The sequence below is a fragment of the Syngnathus leptorhynchus genome, chromosome 5, assembly GCF_054491065.1.
Source record: "Syngnathus leptorhynchus isolate UIUO chromosome 5, UIUO_Slep, whole genome shotgun sequence".
NCBI classification, from domain to species: Eukaryota; Metazoa; Chordata; class Actinopteri; order Syngnathiformes; family Syngnathidae; genus Syngnathus; species Syngnathus leptorhynchus.
Genome location: NC_141199.1, coordinates 8,968,040 through 8,986,735, shown reverse-complemented (window position 1 = coordinate 8,986,735; position 18,696 = coordinate 8,968,040). Strand labels below are relative to the sequence as shown.

Genomic DNA, 18,696 nt, shown 5'->3' with positions numbered 1-18,696 from the left:
AAATGTCTGCATTTTGACTCTCGAATGCCTCAGCAATGTAGATTGTCTATTTTTGCACGTAGCGAGTCAAAATAAAATCTTTTTTTTTTTTCAAGTGATGTACAGATAGCTGCACATTTTTAATTAAGTATAGAGAGTTAAAAAGTATTTGTGCTTCGTTCTGTCCACCTTTGTTGTTTGTAGTTTTTGGCTCATTTTTTAACACCACATTGTATGTGATGGTTTTACAATTAACGCATATGACATCACAAAGGCGACACTCACTTGTAATCAGAGGAAACTCTGAACCGGTAAACAGTAGAGTTTACGCGTTGCTAGGCAACGTGGCTCGGTCATCTGCGCACGTCTTGATTGGGAACCCTCTCTTTGGCTTACATGTGACTTCCCTTTGCTCAACAAGATAATACCGAAAAAATGTTGTTTGAAACGGATAATAAACCTACCGTTTATGACCAGATAGCGGATTTTCAGCGTAAACTTCAACTTTTAGGTAAGTTTTTTTTTTTTCTGCTAGTCGAGGCTGCGGTCACTTGTAGCTACTTCATCGATAAAATCGACTGCAATTTTTTTTAAAATACGATGCGTGCCGCCGGGCAGAGAGCGACAGGAGTGCCTACTATGAAAGCTCTCAGTCGGCCTTGGAGAAGAACCGCCAGAACATCTTGCAGCTTCGGGAGGAGAACAGGGACCTGAAGAAGAGGGTGTCGGAGGCCGAATCAGTGAGGACAACAACAATTACTCAGCGTGATACCTCGACAATCTGACTGAGATCATATTGATCACAATCGACTGTGGCTTTCTCTTTCAGGATGAACAACAATTCGTACAATCGGCCTTACACGGCCGAGGGGTGGAAAAGGACACCGGGCCACCAATGTCCAGCAAGGTTGTATGCATGACTGCACATAGCTTTGTCGTTTTTGGTGATCTACCTCCATTCTGAAATAAGGACAAGAAATAAATACCTATTAAGTCCTGATACAAATGCAATTTGATCTCGTGCTACATGCCTTAAGAATTACATCCACTGTTGGCTTCATGGATGGGGGGGGGGACATGTGCCAATGGGGACCAAAACTGTCAAAACTAAAAATATAAATACAAACAAAAAGTACAAATATAAATACAAAATATTTAATTCTATTTATATTGCTGTATTTATTTCCATATATATATTTGTTATGTATTTAATTCTATGTATATTGCTGTATTTATTTCCATATATATATTTATTATGTATTTTATTTTATATTATATATTTTGGTTGTTTTTGTTTGAAACACAAATGAATATATTTTGGCAGTCAGTTGAAAGCCAAAGAATAAGAATGTGTCCTTTCACAATTTAGCAGCTCTGACCATTTAATGGACAGATCCGGGAGGGCAAAAAAAAGGCCATAATTCAACCCACCATACAGAACAATCTTTCGAGGTATCCCCTAAAAATGTTAAAATGAGGTCAAATTATCTGCATATGTTTACTCTGCTTTCGACAAATAAAAGACCTGTCACACTTTTCAAAAATGTTTTTTGTAATGCAGAGTATTTTCCACTATCAAAATGAAACCCACCAGCAATAAATGGAACCTAACAGTGGGTTCTCTTGTATCCTTAGGCAGCCCTATCCAAACTTGAACACCGGGTCACATCCAAGATGAAGCGTCTCAACGCGCTGAAGCACGCTACACAAACTAACCAGCGCCGTCTCGAAGACCTCAAGAGGGAATGCCTCAGACTGGAAGCAGTGGGCTTCAACCAAGCAATCTCCGACAAGGAGGAGATTACAATGGTATTAACCTTTCATGTCACTATGATTGAACCAATATTTCATAAAAGGTAAAACAGTACTGTTAATTATTTACCCTTACCCTTCAATGACATCTGCAACAAATTAAAAAGATGATTATTATTTCTTTTCTTTCTTTCTTTCTTTCTTTCTTTCTTTCTTTCTTTCTTTCTCTCTTTCTTTCTTTCTTTCTTTCTTTCTTTCTTTCTTTCTTTCTTTCTTTCTTTCTTTCTTTCTTTCTTTCTTAATTAAATGTGGCTTCCTCCTTTCAAGCTGAGAAAGTTATGCAGGGACTCCTGTGCAGACTATTCAACTTAAGAGGTTTCACAAAATTCACAATTTACCATTTGGAATAACAGGAATCTTATGCAGAGAAGGAAAATAGGATTTTATGGTCAAATCTTTTGAAATGTTTTGCTCTCTGTATCTGCAGAAATTGAGGTCACTGCAGAACTGTCTGGAAAAAAACCAGCTCAAGTGCAAGGAAGCAGCAAACATCATGACTAACTACCTAAAACTGAAAAGTCACTTGCAGGTTAGTTGTGGTGAACCTCAAGATGACTTGACAGACCCGCTTCAATGCCTCAACTATCCTTTTTTTTTGTTGGCAGGAGGAGAGTCTGACTTTCCAGGGTCAGATAGATGATCTAGAATCAGAAATAATGAAGCACAGGAAGGAAGTGCAGGAAGTGCAGGAAATGAACAACAAAGCCCAGCTCTCCAAAGAAACAGCAATTGTAAATTTGTTTTATACAAACAAAATTTCATGAAATTCACATTGTGCTATTGCCACAAATTTGCTGTAATTTGTCAATTCAAATCTTTTCATATCTTGCTTTAAAGATTTCAAAGCCTACTTAACCTGCATCATCCATACACTGTTGTAAATGTCAAGTTTCTAGATACTCTTGACTGTTTTATGTACATCCTAGGTTGAGTTACAGGAACAGGAGGAGCGGTTCTACAAGGAGCACCAAGAAAAAGATTATCTTTTAGCCATTTACCGCAAAAGGGTGCAGGAGATCAAAGCCCGTGCTGAAAAGTTAGATGTGAGTCACACAAAATGTCATACAAAGTCTGTTGGCCTGCATGAGAAAATCGTTGACGTGCGCTCAGGAATCAAAGCTAATGAAACGCGCTTAACTAGATCGCTGTGCCCTACAGGCTCAGAGGAAAAACGTACAACAGGATGAGTTGAACAGTGAAGCTGAGAGTGGCGCTGCCAAGATGGCCGCTGAAATGGAGCAGAGCATCAGCATCTTTGATGAGACCCTACAAAATATGAAAAATGCCACTGGTTACACAGATACAGAGGTATGTATCGGAAACAGCATCATTTTTATCATCCCTCCACTATAATTGTGCAGGTTACCATCAATACAGTCTTTTAATGGGGTGCTCTTGCTCTGTTTGTTACTAATGGGCAAAATAAAGAGGTCAGAGAATTGTGAAACTATAGCATTAGCAAATTTCATCCGTAACTCTTTGAGTATATTTGTGTGCCCTGTATGTAGGAGGTCATGGAGCGTTACATCGCCCAGAGGGAGACGCATCGGCATCTGAGCGCACTGAAAGAAGACAATGAATATATTCTCCAGCAGCTAAAGGAACAGAAGGTTCTCCTGAAGCAACAATCCGAGGCCATGAAGTATACGGGAGAAACACAACTATCGAGGTGAGAAAGTGTCAAATAAGAATACTGATATCAACTCAATGGGTACTAGAAGCCAAATCCTTTTCTCCGTTTGTAGTGAGCAGAGGTTGCTGGACGAGTGTGACGAGGAGCTAGTGACGAAGCAGCAGAGTTGTGAAACATCTAAGGAACGTCTGTCTTCTCTGGTCAAAACCATCAGCACTATCCAAGCTGGAGTGGAGCACCTGGCAGACAAACTTAATCACATCTCTCTGGTAAAAAAAAAAGAAAGAAAAATCGCAACAATTTCAAAATAACATTCAGCACCTGAGATGATTTTTATTCACGTGTTGCCTCTTTTGTCCTTGTTGAAGAATGAACCTCCATCAGATATTTCTCCCAAATCAGAAGAGTTTGTGGTGCATCTGCTGAATCAGTGTGAGCGCAAGGTGCTCTCACTGCAGAACAAACTTCGAGGGAAAGATCTCAATGAGATTTCAAAGGACATGGAGGAAGAAGAGGTGAGACACACACACGCATGCATACAAACACAAAGCTATTAAGATAAAAAAATAAGACATTTTGAAACAAAAGCTAGCCACAATCAATGTAATGAACATTTGTCAACTAAAAGACATGTCAAAAACTGCTTTGGAAAAATGGGTTTTCAGTCACCCACAGTAGAATGCATTTGGCTGATGGATAGACAGGCAGACGGATGGATGGACGGACCGACATCCAGACACAGAGACACCAATAAGTATTGTATTTGGCATCTACAGGCTTTTCACACTGTGTTTTCTTGTCTAGTTCTATTTTATGATTGAGAAACAACTGCCAGCTTACAACAAGCGAGTCACTGTGTCTGAAGACCAAGAGATGGCCCTCTTAACCAACGGTGAGATTACACAAAAGCACACACTCGGACGCGCGCACGCACACACTGACTCGCACTGTTGGTTTCAGAGGAGGAAAATGAAGAGGATGACGGCATCCTTTCACGAGAGGCGCTGAAACGCCGCTCGCAGGCTATGGTTGACTCCATGTCCAACAAGAAATCCTGGAAATTGAAGAAGAAGTAAACGAGATCCTGACAAGCAGGGAGGGGAGATGTTTGATTAGGTACGGTAGGTAGATAGATACACAAAGTGGATTAAACAAAAGAAACTATACTATGCTGTAAATAGAATAAAAATAGAATACTTAGGATACTCAAAGATAAAAGAAAATTAAGGATGCATCCTGGAAAAGAAAAAAAAAGATATTGGACTTGAAAGTGATGACCTCCAGAACTGATTTAAAGCTTTGTTCTACTCTATATGCAGTTAGAGAAATATTTAGTTTTCATTTTTAAATGATCCTTTAGGTTATATGGTGTGTGACGCACCGACATATTTTTGAGGGAGACCTCAGGTCACCAGGAGGTCAAAGTTGACTATTGGTATGGTAAAGGTACACAGGACAGAGCATTAGGTGCTCATGCTCAAGGGGATTATGTGAAACCTGTTTAAAGTTTGTTTGAGGGTTGTTAGGTGGCGTGACTGTTCTACTAAATTTAGAACAATAGTTTAAGAAATTGCTGCGTATAACCGCAATGGTGTTCTGTATCAGCTGTCTCTGAGTCAACCAGATAGACGGGTTTTGACAGTAAATAAAACTCCTTTGACCCCCCGCAACTGAGTCACTTGTACAGTAGCCTACATTTGTTTGTTGTTTGTGTGTGTACTCAAATCATCAGAAAAAATATTGGATAGTATTTTGGGAGTTGGAGTGTTACAGCTATGAATATAAATGAGTTTCCACTAAGTGAGATGAGAAATTAACTGCGTGCCACTGAGCATACTGATAAGAGAAAATTTAAGACTCTAATCTGCCCTGTGGACTACTTCTAAATATATCATATTAATTGTTTAATCCCACTTTTAAATATATATTAATTATTTAATCTCAATGTGACAAAAAATAAAGTTCGCGTGGGTTCATTTTTATTTTATTTTTTATTTTTTAAACATCACCATGAATGGATGGACCGACGAATGGACCATCAATAGATTTTTGGTCCACATGTATATTAAAACATAACCTGAGGCATAGCTATACTGTATATCAAATCAAGATAAATTAAACCGATTTCATGTGTCAAGCATCAAATGATATATGACAAATTCATAAGAATTAATGTAAGTAGCAAAAAGTACTCAAAAATGATTTGTTCACTTTGTAATACAGTTCTTAACATTACAGAAACAAGAAGATATCAAGAAACAAAGAAACAAAAAAAGTTAAAACATACCAAAAAAAACAGAATAATTCACACTGCAACCCAAGATACTCAGGAGACTTTTATCAAGTTATCAATTAGCATTTTTTATTTAGTACTTGTCAAGTAAGCTTTCATGAATATCACTTTCAAACACAAAATATTTTAAACAAGGGTTTTAATTTTGCAGCTGTACATTTAGGGATATGAGACTTTACCAACAAAACATACAAATCAATAGTTGTACGGTGCACATTTTTTTTTTTTTAATATCTTGAAACTGGCAATCTCCAAGATGATCGAATACACGGACCAATCAATGAGGGGAGGCTGTCCCTTGCTGAAATTCTTCACTTCCTGCTTCACAGTTTGAAAAACTATCAATAGCGTGAATGTTTGTCGTCCCTGTCAATTTCAACAAGCATTGATCTGCTTTATGCATTTGAAATCACATAACTGTGCACGTAAGATTTTCTAAGTAGCTTCAGCAGTTTTCTAAGTAAAAAAATAAATAAATAAAAAACGTCTTCACATGATTTGTGGAGAATGACAGGGAGTGTATAGTTAATTGTAATCCGGGAAGCGCTGAGCCAAATCCTTGCGGTATGAACAAGAAGATAATGACGATGTAGGAGTGTTCAGCCAAACAGGGAGGAGATCATTCCTCCACAAAGCATCCACAGTGACGCGCAACTCCAGTCCACAGTTCTCCTCAGCTCCATGTGCCTAAACAACCTCATCTGCACAGGATTGAAGGACGCGCGTTTTTTCCTAAAGAAGGTGAATATAAAATGTATATTTTTTGTCTTTTTAGGCTATATGTTTCTTCTTTCATTGTGCTTTATACGTTTTAAAGACATATTTCATGTTTGTACTATACATTTACAAGAAAGGTAAATATTGTTCTTTTTTTTAGAATTATGTAGCGTATCAAATTAAATTTTATTTAGAGCCTCACGTACTACCTAACCTTAGTAATAATATATGGCCGGTTCCTGTATTGGGATTTGTTAATTGTATTTGGAAACTTTGGGAAAATGTTGGAGTTATTTTTTTTTTTGCAAGATAAGTCATCCTATAATGGCATGTTCCAACGCAATAGCCATAATAATTATGGCTTTGCGTTGAACATTAGCATCTAAAAAGAAAAAAAAAAAGTCAACCAATTTGTTGTCACTACTTCTAGTGCAGTAAATATGCGGTGTGAAAAATATTATTTACTCTTAGTCTGTCATTATTCATCTATCTGTGCCAGTGTTGTACAGTGATTGATAAAACAATGAAATGTACCACCACTGCCACAACACTATTTTTGTTTGGAAGTGTGCTGATTTTTGTCACAAAAATGTGCCTTGGTTCACGCAGATGATAATGTGCAAAATGGTGCCACACTCTTCTCATTTTTTCCCTCTGCACCTCAGATGAGGCAGCAGGTGTGGGAGATATCTACACAGGCGAGTGGGCCTGTGTAGAGTGTGTGACATGGTGTGCAACTGTAGGAGATGAGGACCGTTCTTCCGGTGAGCGCAGGCAGTGATGGAGGAGAGTCCTCCAGCCTCCACACAAAGGTGGGCAGGATGAAGAAGCTACTGGGGCTAAGGCTGAGTCACTCGATGGATGCACATGTAGATATGGAGCCTGGGGTGCGGCTGAGGAGCTTCCAGTTGTTGGATTCTGCGGAACACTGTGAGGTGAGTTCAACCTGAACTGAAACAGGCCATTGTGGACAGGTGTTGTTGATTTTTTTTTTTTTTGTCAGGATGCTATCAGCATCAGGCTCTCAAAAGTATAAATTCACTGACTTCTTCAGTTCTTCATGAAAGTAGACTGGTTTATGTTTTGTAAAATTGACTTGACAATATGTTCATTACAGTGCAATATGTTGGGGAGCTAAACCTCAGATTATCAACTAAGATTTTTTTCTTAGGGAACTCTTGCATTTATTCCACAGTTTTGACTCTCTCCAAGAAATATGTATCAAATGCTGGTGGGTGTATGGTTTATTTTCAGCTCAGGCAAGCTTTGTAAGCAGGTGGAATGTTTGAGGAAGCACAGCTAACTTTGGGAAATGTCTTGTTCTTTGCTTGTCACCTCATCACCATTCAAGTGACTAATCGCTAATAATTGCTTGGTCTCCCCTTTTGTTTGCAAAGCCCGCATGGGCAAACAAGAAAGGATGATGCTGGTTTTCTTGCTTATTCATGGCCAGACTCTCATTAGGGCAACACAAGGCCGCATTGTTGAACTGACAGGCCGCATGCCTGATGAACATTTCATTTTGTCTGCTTGTTAGTGTTGTCATAATGTGTGGCTGTGTTGTCTTGTTTTCCATTTAGTTTAGACAAGTGCATGGGTGTGTTGAATATAACATCCACTTTCAGACACTTTGTTTTTTTTCCCAAACCTTTCGAAAGGTAGCACAGAGATGTCAATTAATGCACAGTTTTGCCTCACTAGTACAAAGCTGTTCTCGTCGTACGTCCTCGTCGTTCTATTAGTACGCCGAAATGTCATGCTTTAGAAAAATGTCTACTAGTAAGACACAATCGTGATCGGCTCACGGGGATGAAGACTTACTAGTGAAAGAGCAATTCTACACACCAGTAGGATATGGTATACATAAATGCTGAAACAGCATTCCATAGTTTTTTTTTTCGCAATCAATGCAAGTTGCAATTGTGTGCGTCGGTTTACCTCAATTGCTTCAAGACACAATTCATCAACAATATTTGACACAATTCTTCTCAATTATTATGCCCATATGTTAAACTTGTTTTTCAGTTTAACCATTCAACAGAGGTGTCCCCACATTATACATTTAGATGCCTTCAAGTGACAAAGTCCTGTTTCCTGCTGTGGGTGTGTCCCTGCCACTCCCCTGACACCACAGGCAGGAACGCACGCTACTTGCCAGTGCAAAAGTGTCCGAACTGGATTCTTTCGAGGCAGCAGCATGTTGATGATAGCCTGATACTGAGATAAGCAACTTCTAATGATCACCAGGGCTGAGAAAGGTTTGAAAATAAGCGTGTGAAATTCATTATTTTCAAGCATTTTCCTTTTCATTGAGTTGCTGTCATAATTGTTAAATCCACTTATTATGGCAAAATAATCAATTGTAGAGAAATGCTGGCGATATCCCCCAAATATTTGCTGTGGGAAAAGGGTACAGCTAGTGCCACACAAATGACATTTAATTATCTTGTCTTGTTTCCGAACTAGTATAACCATTATAACCAGAAATAGGCCTTTGGTTTTATCTGTTGACCTTAACTGACTCCCACATTATCTCACACACAGTCCAAAACGTTTTAGATTGGTGATTGGTTTTATTGCCTTTTTGTTCAGGGATGTGTTCATAGTCTGATGTTTGCATGGTTAGTTATGAATTAGTTCCCATTGGTCCGCTGTGCTAGCCCCGCCCACACCTGTCACTTCCCTGTACCGCCCCGTGTCACTCAGGTCTCCTTTACCTTTTGGGATTTCCGTTTCTTCTTTCTACTAATGCAACTAAAATGTATTTTAGAGTTTGTAACTTGTCAGAGCGATTCGGATCTCCTTCTTGAATAAACGTGCACGCTGCCATGCAAAAATGGGAACTGCGGATAAATGGCAGTTATCAATGGTAAGTTAAAAAAAAAAAAACTTTCTGTTTATTTGAGTTGCTATAGTAGATAATCTCTTTTTTTTGCCTGTCTGTGCTCGATCAACGTGGTTTAAAGTTCCATGTCTGACGAGCGTCGTGTTTCTGGCATCTAACTTTTCGCAAGCTTGAATTAACTTTTTCTGCACGAAGGAGTTATCAGCCGCTTTTCAACAATCACCTGCAATTGTGCTTATTCCAAGCCTTTGTTGTTCATTTCTGATACTGATATGAAGGTATCGTATTATTTTTTATTTTATTTTAGAATAAATAAATAAATATGGTGCCACTGGTCAACAATGTTTTTATTATGCAGTCACCAGGTCACAACCAAATCCCAATAAATGGTTGTTTAGGTGACTCTCAAAAGAGCCTTGTTAGAAATGAGTCAGTTTGTCATGAGGTTTGTGCGACATGAGTTGATTTGTCACCTTGTTAAATTGGAGCTCACTTTGTGCGTAGAAAGCATGTACTGGGTTATAGAGTTATTGTTGTTATGCTTATAAAACATTTTGCAAACATTTCATTTTTTCTGCAAGGGGGAAATTGTTTTTTTTTAAAAACATTGGTTTCCTAGAAATATCGCTTATCCTTAGTGTGTGTTGCCTATTACACTAACATGAACACTTGCATTTGCCCTTACAGGACCATGTGCAAGAATGGGTTGATGAAGAGGAGAACGGGGCAATATTTGGTATCACGCTACGACGAGAGCCCGTCATGCCAAGTCCTAACATGCCCATGGCGTCGGACTGCCCGGCCTCCAGTTATGCCCACTACCACACAGTAAAGCTGCGCAGACTCAAAGCTGGCACCCTGGAGCACTTGGTCACCCACCTTCTGGATCTCAAACATCAAGAACCCGACTACCTCCATGTTTTCCTCTCCACCTACAGAGCCTTCACGTCTCCCAATAATCTCATTGGAATGCTTTTTCTCAGGTAAGACTCTCATTTTTTTTCTATGCTGGCTTCTGAACTGGGGCAAAAAAAAAACATAACCAAAATATTCAACCGTAGTAAACTTAGTATGTAGCAGTGTAGTTCTACAACATTGTAATTTATAAGCGCAGTAGTAAACAATGTTAAACGAATGAGCTATATCTTTATAGCCCAAGATCAGGGGATGCTTTGAGAGTAATTGTCAATTGATTGTCTATGTGAAGCCCTTTGAGACTGCTTGTGATTTAGGGCTATACAAATAAACTTGACTTGACTTGACTTGACTTAATGGCATAGCCCTCTTGTTTTTGCAGCTGAACCTAATATTGTGGCCACTGTTGTTAGCTTGACCTTCATCAAATTAATTTCCCTTCTTTGTACTTTGCATGTTTATGTTCCATAATGTTACATTGGATTAGCATTTGCTAAATGGTAGTTCCAGTTCCATGGTCAAACTTCCGCTATCATAAAACTCTTTTTTAGACTTGCTCAACCACTATTTGTGTGTGAAAAAAATGTAAAATGCTGGAGGTGCAATACATGTCAGATCCACCGAATGTAATTATTTTTTTAATTTATTTTTTTAAAGACATTTTAACATTCACTTGCAAAAGTGTAATAAGAAACTCTTGTGTAATACATATCGTATGACCTGACGTGTGGGTATGCCTCACCTGGCTGGACCGCCTAGGAGGTGAGTCATACATCAAGAGTGAAAGAGGCTATTGGACACCTTCTTGACGTCACTCTAGCTATGTGTAACGAAACCTCTATTGAAATGCTGCATGTATCTGTGACACGTCAACAAAGATCTTATTGTGTTTTTCTTCTGACACCGTCCCCATAACGCCTCCTTGGTGACGCTCAGTAGATCAAAATAAACAGCATGGCTCCAACGTATTACATTTGAATTTCCAGATGGTTTGACGGATAAGTACCAGACAAGCCACCCGCCCCCCCTTCTTTATTTATTTTTTTGCTATTGCTCTGGGGGTCAGATGCCAGTACAAGTGTAGCTGTAATGTTTTTTTCTCAAACAGTCACCCTCATACCGGTGCTGCTGATGGCAACACATTTGCTGTCACGCAGAGGACACTCCTGGAACAGAATTTTGCTCCTTTGTCTCGCAGGATTTATTGTTAAATTGAACGAAACCTGCATTTCATCCAAGTTTACATATACATACATATATATATATATATATATTTTTTTTTTCTGAACATCACAATAAATTGTACACTAAAATGGAATTCAAGCATTGCCTACCCAAGTTCTGACTGAAGTGCTGACCATCCCTTTCCGATTTATTCTATTGTGAATGTTGATACTTTAACTGTCAACAGATAAAATGGTAAAGCAGAGGTAATGTGAAAATTAAATGGAAGTTAAACCTTTTTAGGTCATTTGATTTTGTAGTTCAATCATGTGAGATGATGACAAAATGACAAAAATATGTTTCTATTGAAATAATTAAACCTGTTTCCTTTCTCTTTTTCCAGTGACGACTCAAACCCAATGTGCTCGCAAAGGTGAGTGCTTCATTCATGAACTTCATTCATTTGGATTGGCACAAATTGGGCATTCCCAAGCTTCATTATGTCTCTGAATTCCAACTATGTCAGGAAAAAATCCGACTGAGCTCATTTGCCTTATTTCCTCTTCAGTGCTTTGTTCCCAGTAATCAAGCTGTGGTTGAGGGAATACCATGCAGACTTCCATGAGCCCCCTCAATACCAGTCTCTACGGCTCCTATGTGCCAATTTGCGCCGGCGTGTTTGCTTCAGACGCTTGGCTCAGACCGCAGAGCGTCTGCTCAAGTCGTTCCAGCAACAAGGTAGACGAGACCTCTAGTTGTGTAACTGGCTATAATTATACGTTCAGCAATCAACACAGACGCTACAATCGTGTCATTTTGCTTTGTCGTGCATTGTCTTAAAAAAAAAAAAACCAGCATGGTGCCAGCAGGTACTGGTTAGCCCAAAGAAAAACATGAGTAACCCATGGTTCTGTTCTGAAAATAGTTCACGTGTAATGGGACATTGTGACTTACTTGGAAAAATTAGTACATACTACCACTACTAATAATAATAATTCGTGTAACATTTATTTGATTTTATTTGATTTTTTGTTTCTTTGTACTTAACATACTTGTCTCTTATGTACCAAATAATTTTCTTTAATAAACAAATCTTGTGTTCACCAAGGAAATATATATTTTTTTCTTTTCATTACTCAAAAATTGACATTCTAGTACTGTAATTTTAATATTGTGGTAATATTTTTGCTCACGCTTAGCATACTGTCATAATCGAATGAATGCCTAAAATGGAATCACAATAGTTTGTACAGGAATTCTGACGAATGTAACCTCTTTTTGTCACAGCAATGATGTCATTGTAATTTCTGTATTCTATTTCCTCTTGGTAATTGACATCTTCACCGCGTGTAGCCTGTTTAATATGTTTTTATGTCATTCACGCTGACGTACGTGTATTTTACAGATCCCAGCCAATTTGCGTCGGTGGACGACAAAGTGCTGCCGTGCAAAGAGGAAGACGGAGACATCTTTATGAACTTCCCTGTCACTGACGTAGCAGAGCAGCTCACCAGATTGGACATGGTAGGTTTTCTCACCACTTATTGCATCGTATTGACAGATTATATGTATTAACATTTCAGTCTGTTTTCTTTGAAGGAACTTTTTGTCCAAGTGATACCGTTCCACTGCCTGGGCTGTGTGTGGTCACAACGCGACAAGAAAGAAAACCGCAGTCTGGCACCCAGCGTCCGTGCCACCATTTCCCAGTTCAATGCAGTCACCAACCTCGTCATCACTTCGCTGCTTTGCCCGTCTTCTCCGAGCCCCTCCACTTCCTCTCCCATTTCATCACCCAGCTCCTCCAGCTTCCTCTTCCCTTTGAGTGCCCCGGGCCTAGCTCACCCCTCTCACACCAGTCCTTGCTTTCGAGCGCGCATCCTCGAGTGGTGGATCAATGTGGCACAGGTCAGTGTGGGAATGAAGCATGCTTGCATGACAGAAATGACCTTGTCAAAGAGACAGAAGCCTAGTCCATCCATTTTCCTCATACTAGCTTCTTTGTAGGCGTGCAGACAGCTGAAGAATTTTTCTTCCTTATGGGCCATCCTGTCCGCTCTGCAGTCCAATGCTGTATATCGCCTCAAGAAGACCTGGATGGCTGTCAGCAAGTGGGCAAGCTTCAAAACTACTCTATAGGAAAATAATACCACTCAAAACATTTAAAGAAGTGGAACATGTTAAATGGGATTTTGTATTTAATTACCAATTAAAGTGAGCAATCTAGATCAGGTCTATATTAAACTTGGTTCGGCACTTCAGCTTTTCCAAAGAAATTGAATGTGATAAACAAATATAATTGTCATAGTAACCACACAAATTAAAGACAAAAGTGACCCTTACTGATGAAAGCCAAGCTATTAGTAAAAATATGGAAATGCAGCATTTTGAACTTGCATTTTACAACTTTGGTCAAGGTCAGCTCAGAAGAGCAATCAACAAAGTCTTCATGTCTGTTTCCAGGGAATGCATGGCTACCTTCAAGCATCTGTGTGAGACTTTTCCTGACGAGAACTGTGTGCTGGCCAACCGAGAGATCCTGACAGAGGCGAGTAACAGTGTGTACTTGGATACTATTCCCAGAATGGAGACCGTGTATTTCTTTATTTTGCTTAACAAGTGTCATGTGAGGGACCGATAAGACATACAAGATAGACTTTTGATACGTCATTTATTTTAGAATGTTTTGAAATATTAAGCAGAACAAAGAGACTTTTCAAATATAACGATTCCCATTTTTGTGGTGTGCTTGTGTTTATAACTTATGTGTGCAAAATGATACAAATGGAGTGTGCACCTAATCATTATGTGGACTTGTAATTGTGTACAAGGTGCCATTGCTCTTCCTTTTGTATTTGACCTTTATTTTACGTCATTTGATGAATTTCCAAGCTCCAATTTCATCTGTTTGTCAGCCTCTATTATTCTCTGTGTTGGTGTATATGGGCAAGAACTTTGTTCGAGTATTTAGTGAGGATGTCTTTATCAGTAGCTATAGAAATATCAACACCGACAACACTGAATGCGAGTCCCTTTCCTGACTCACCCTTTCACACCCAGCAACACCCTGTCAGCAGGTGCTCAAGCAGGGAAAGAACAATTATGTAATGTCGGCTGTTTTGTCATCAACCGCGCCCTGAATTTTGTCACATGGGCATCCTGAGTGCCAATTTTAGTATTCAATCAAAGCTGACTTGTGATTTTGCTCCAGGCTGGGAGTCAGCAAGAGGTCAGTGCAAGCTCTGGGTCGCCCCTGCTCTGCTCCAAACAGATGGTAAGTAAGGGTGAACAATTCATCCACGACATTGAAGTATGGTTTTATGTTCTCCACGATCCAATGATTTTCTTCTCCTTGGAGGAACTAAACTTGCCTCGTTGTCTTTAGAAGCATAAAGATGGAATTGTACCGTACTTGGGCTCCTACCTGACTGTCCTTACTATGTTGGACACAGCTCTACCTGATTCTGTAGAGGTGAGTAGAAATTGCACAAGCAAGACCACCTATTTAATTTTTATTAAATATTAATTGTTCATTTAATTTTACATGCAGTATTTAACACTTGTTCTCTTCTGTCTAAAGGGTGGACTTATCAACTTTGAGAAGCGCAGGCGGGTAGGTTATGTCCCCTTGTGATGGCTCACTTTTTTTTTTTTGTCACCTCACTGCTGACGTCATTAATTTTTCTTTTTCTCAATGTTTGCTTTAGGAGTTTGAGATTCTGTCCCAGATTCGTCAACTGCAGGCTTCCTGTTCCCAATACCGGATTCCGGCGAAACCTCGCATAATCAACTGGCTGCAGGCGCACACGCTCCTTCTCACTGATCAGGAGAGGTTGGACACATTACATTGCTGACAAACAAGGGACAAAGTCATGCTGATGACTCATCTTTTTTTCCTCTGGCTTGCAGTTATGAACTGTCTCGTGAGCTGGAACCTCCTGTTGATCCGTGTCCTACTTCTCCCAATGTATGGAGCAGTCGTTTACTGCCTAAGAAGCTCCCTTCGTAAGTATAGTCCAGACCAATGGCATTATTCTGGGACGTCGGTTATCAAGTCTTGAAAATGGAATGTACCCGGCACTAACTTTCTAATTCTTATGAAATCTTTGACATTTTAAATTGCCTCTTCCCAGAGACTGCTGGGATAGGCTCCAGCACACCCGCGATCTTAGCGCTTCAGAGACTGGATGGCTGATGAAGCTACTGCGACATCATGCATTGGTTGAACTTTTAATTCACTGTTTTGTGGCCGCTAGAGGGAGACCTCGTTCCACACTGTCTAAATTTCTTTAGGCTGCCCACTTGAGCCAGGCAGCATTGTGTATCAAATACAGCTGCCATTATAATAGTGTTGTTTGACAGCAATATAAATTAAATGCTAACTTGCTTTGTCAGTTTTATTGCCTCTGCATAGTTTGTGATAGAGCATTGCTCAACGTATTATTCTTGTAAAAGAAAGCACAGATTACCTTTTGTATGCAGGTCACAAGCAACCAGTGATGGTTCTCAGGGGAAGAAGACTCATGCTGACCAGATGAGTGTGTCATCTTCGAGCTCCAGCGGTTCTGACATGGATGACCTCGTTGTCCCTCATCTGTCCCCACTCAGGCTCATAATCAAGGTAAACTCACTGGACATCGTCTCTGTGTGTACATTTGAAATGATGCCACCAACAATTGATACTGATTGAAACACTTTTTTATGAATTTATTTGTTGTTATTTATTTTATATATTTGTTTATTTTCAATGTCATATAACAGTAAAAACACGACTCACAAATAGTTAGGGATATTGGACTCTGAGGTGAAATTTCAGGATGACCCTAAAATTGGTTACAGGGGAATTTAAATGGACTTCTCTAAACTTTGGAATGCATGTCTGTTGAGCATTACGGTGCCTCTCACACCACTTGCTGGTCTCTAACGTGGAGGCGAAGGGCAAGACAAATGCAAATGTTTGTTTCATGAATACATTATTGGACCGATATGTTTCTGAGAACATCCACATTGTCCAGCGTTTCAGGTTGCACTGCACTTTGTGTCTGTCCTGAAAGGTCACGCCAAAGCCAAAACATTTTAATGAGTAATGTGTGTCGGCTTCGACTAACCAAGAACCCTTTTTAAAAAGATTTGTTCAATTTCTTCCATCCACAGTCACTCTCCAGCTCAATGCACAACATCACCGAGGACTACGGCACGATGTCCTCCTCCTCTTCCTCCTCCTCCTCACCCATCCTCTCCAGCTCCTCCTGCAGCTCCTCCCATCCCGACCTGAGCTGCTCCTCTTTGGCGCTGAGGCCGGACTCCTCCTCATCCAGTGTCCCACCGCAGTCCGTGCTGCCCGTCTACAACAAACAGCTAGCCGATTCGTGTATCATAAGAGTTAGCGTGGAGTGTGTCAACAACGGCAACGTCTATAAAAGCGTTCTGGTGAGAGGGAGCTTCTATACAGTATTTGGCACCGCGAGCTTTATTGTTTCAATTACCTTCTTTTTTTCCGTCATTTAGACGTCGTAAAACAGTGAGATAGAACGCAAGCTTGATTGTGCAACAAAACTTTAGGTTGCATGTAGGGTGAAATGTATCCACTTTAGAACAAGCAAAAATAAAAGCTAAGGTATCACAGCTTGAGGACTAAACGACCTTATTGTTAAGAGCAGCGACACCGGTAGTTTAATCACAATGGTACGTGATTGTTGCAATACGGAAAATGGTACATTTCTGACAAATCACTTTGTTTCTCAGCTGACCAGTCAGGATCATACACCTCAAGTCATTCAGAGGGCTCTGGACAAATACAACCTGGAGGACACTTTCAGCTGTCAGGACTTTACCCTCTGCCAGATGCTCAACAATGGAAATGGTATTATTTCATACGATTTGAGGAGGTCGCAATCATTTTTGACTTTGAGTTACATTTGAAAAATTTGTCCTGCGAGTCGGCTTCAGACCAACCTTAGAATAGTTTGCGATTTGGGGATTTTTCATTGTAGTTTGTTTTTATGTAGCTTTTATTTTTGTTTTTTTAAGTTTTCAGAGCACTTTTTCAAAATATTTCATTTTAGTTGAGTTTATCTTAATTTTAGTTTTACTTTTTAGTGGGTTTTAATTTGGAGTATTTCTCATTTGCATGATTAAATAAACATCACAGTAAATATTGTGTCATAAAAATTCAACAAAAAATATTTGGAATAACTACTGCCCATAAATCTTGAGATATGAAAGGGGAAGATCATCATGACTTGCTTGTGTTTTCAGAGCTCCACATCCCTGACAACGCCAACGTGTATTATGCCTTGTGCACCTCCTCCAACTATGACTTTGTCCTGCACCAGCGCTGGAGGAACCACAGGAGACATTGGGGCTCCTCCTCCAGTCCAGGAATTCCACACAGTGAACGCCACACAAAGTGACAAGCGTCACTCTTCAGAGTTAAATCTGCCAAGAAAAGCCCAAACTCGCAACGCTTTCGTTTTGGCTTGACACTGAAAGCTTTGTTCAGATGTCCTCTGTCAGTGCCTGAGCCACTTTCAAACTTTTCGACATCAGACCTGCTCTAGCTTCTCACAGAAATGTGTTTGCACAAGTAGTAGAAGATATTGACTGAATTGCACGCAGCAAATGGACGCTAGCTGCTCGTTGCAAACTGCGCCACGATTGGAATTTGTGCCTGTAGACATCCGTCTTGACCATTGGCATCTGCATTTAGTATTTATTTTCTTCTTGTTTATACTTTTTTATGTAACTTAAAACCAACCTTAGTGTTGAAAGTACAAGTATTCCACTTTGTCACATTGTTGTGTAAATTTGTATGGCCTTTTAATTTATTTTTAGACACGAGCCGACTAGTTCTAAGGATGAAAGCTAATGCATGGAATTGCCAAGTGAAGGAGATGATGTGATTGTGCGGTTTTGCTCTTACGAGGTTGCCTGATGGTTGATTGAGGTGATGTCATTATTCTAAGACTGCATCCTTCATCTGTAAGGCTGTGAACACGGTGTGCATGAAGGACGATTTTTGTATATGGAAGATGAAGAGTCTCAGGAAGTAAAAGGACATGCCAGTGATGTTAAAACCTTGTTTTTAAAACTGTTCACGGTGATTGCCAACCTGGTTTACAAGGAGTTTTGAAACACTGGTGAATAACGTGCAAGATTTTGCATCACTGCCTGAAGCATGAAGGTGTTTTTTTTTTTTCTGTAGTTTTAATTTGACTGTTTGTACACTGATGTTAGCTTATATCTAATTATATTGATATTTTTACATTTTCCCAAGCTCTTGGTAATTTGAAATACTAATAAAACCATTATTTATTCTACAGACTGCATTGTATTGAC

General features: G+C 39.6%; 2 protein-coding genes across 4 annotated transcripts; both read left to right on the top strand.

Annotated features, from left to right (window-relative positions):
- The first annotated feature begins 346 nt into the window (after positions 1-346).
- Positions 347-5,268, top strand: odad3 (outer dynein arm docking complex subunit 3). The gene is made up of 13 exons (XM_085912268.1): positions 347-490; positions 598-719; positions 809-886; positions 1,615-1,788; positions 2,219-2,320; positions 2,397-2,522; positions 2,718-2,834; positions 2,950-3,099; positions 3,300-3,460; positions 3,537-3,693; positions 3,793-3,939; positions 4,229-4,316; positions 4,385-5,268. The coding sequence occupies exons 1-13, from the start codon at positions 415-417 to the stop codon at positions 4,498-4,500; spliced, it is 1,614 nt and encodes a 537-aa protein (XP_085768394.1). The 5' UTR covers positions 347-414; the 3' UTR covers positions 4,501-5,268.
- A 734-nt stretch (positions 5,269-6,002) lies between these two features.
- LOC147056727 (ral guanine nucleotide dissociation stimulator-like 1) lies at positions 6,003-18,657 on the top strand. 3 transcript variants are annotated; one of them, XM_085911314.1, is made up of 18 exons: positions 6,003-6,458; positions 7,100-7,369; positions 9,967-10,262; positions 11,762-11,791; positions 11,927-12,096; positions 12,764-12,882; positions 12,958-13,266; positions 13,366-13,469; positions 13,822-13,906; positions 14,570-14,632; positions 14,747-14,830; positions 14,939-14,971; positions 15,066-15,190; positions 15,268-15,363; positions 15,841-15,979; positions 16,513-16,788; positions 17,104-17,221; positions 17,617-18,657. In XM_085911314.1, the coding sequence occupies exons 2-18, from the start codon at positions 7,181-7,183 to the stop codon at positions 17,769-17,771; spliced, it is 2,391 nt and encodes a 796-aa protein (XP_085767440.1). In that variant the 5' UTR covers positions 6,003-6,458; positions 7,100-7,180; the 3' UTR covers positions 17,772-18,657. The 3 variants fall into 3 exon arrangements, with proteins under 3 accessions (XP_085767440.1, XP_085767439.1, XP_085767441.1); XM_085911313.1 differs by having other exon boundaries at positions 14,744-14,830; XM_085911315.1 differs by lacking the exons at positions 6,003-6,458; positions 7,100-7,369 and adding an exon at positions 8,987-9,303 and having other exon boundaries at positions 14,744-14,830.
- Positions 18,658-18,696: the final 39 nt, after the last annotated feature.

Bases quoted from the DNA above. Each gene is read 5' to 3' on its own strand.
- odad3 (XM_085912268.1), top strand. From the start codon at position 415: ATGTTGTTTGAAACGGATAATAAACCTACCGTTTATGACCAGATAGCG. The intron at 491-597 runs GTAAGTTTTTTT...GCCGCCGGGCAG, and splicing joins GCGTAAACTTCAACTTTTAG to AGAGCGACAGGAGTGCCTAC. The intron at 4,317-4,384 runs GTGAGATTACAC...TGTTGGTTTCAG, and splicing joins GATGGCCCTCTTAACCAACG to AGGAGGAAAATGAAGAGGAT.
- LOC147056727 (XM_085911313.1), top strand. From the start codon at position 7,181: ATGAGGACCGTTCTTCCGGTGAGCGCAGGCAGTGATGGAGGAGAGTCC. The intron at 12,883-12,957 runs GTAGGTTTTCTC...TTTTCTTTGAAG, and splicing joins AGCTCACCAGATTGGACATG to GAACTTTTTGTCCAAGTGAT. The intron at 13,470-13,821 runs GTGGGCAAGCTT...GTCTGTTTCCAG, and splicing joins ACCTGGATGGCTGTCAGCAA to GGAATGCATGGCTACCTTCA.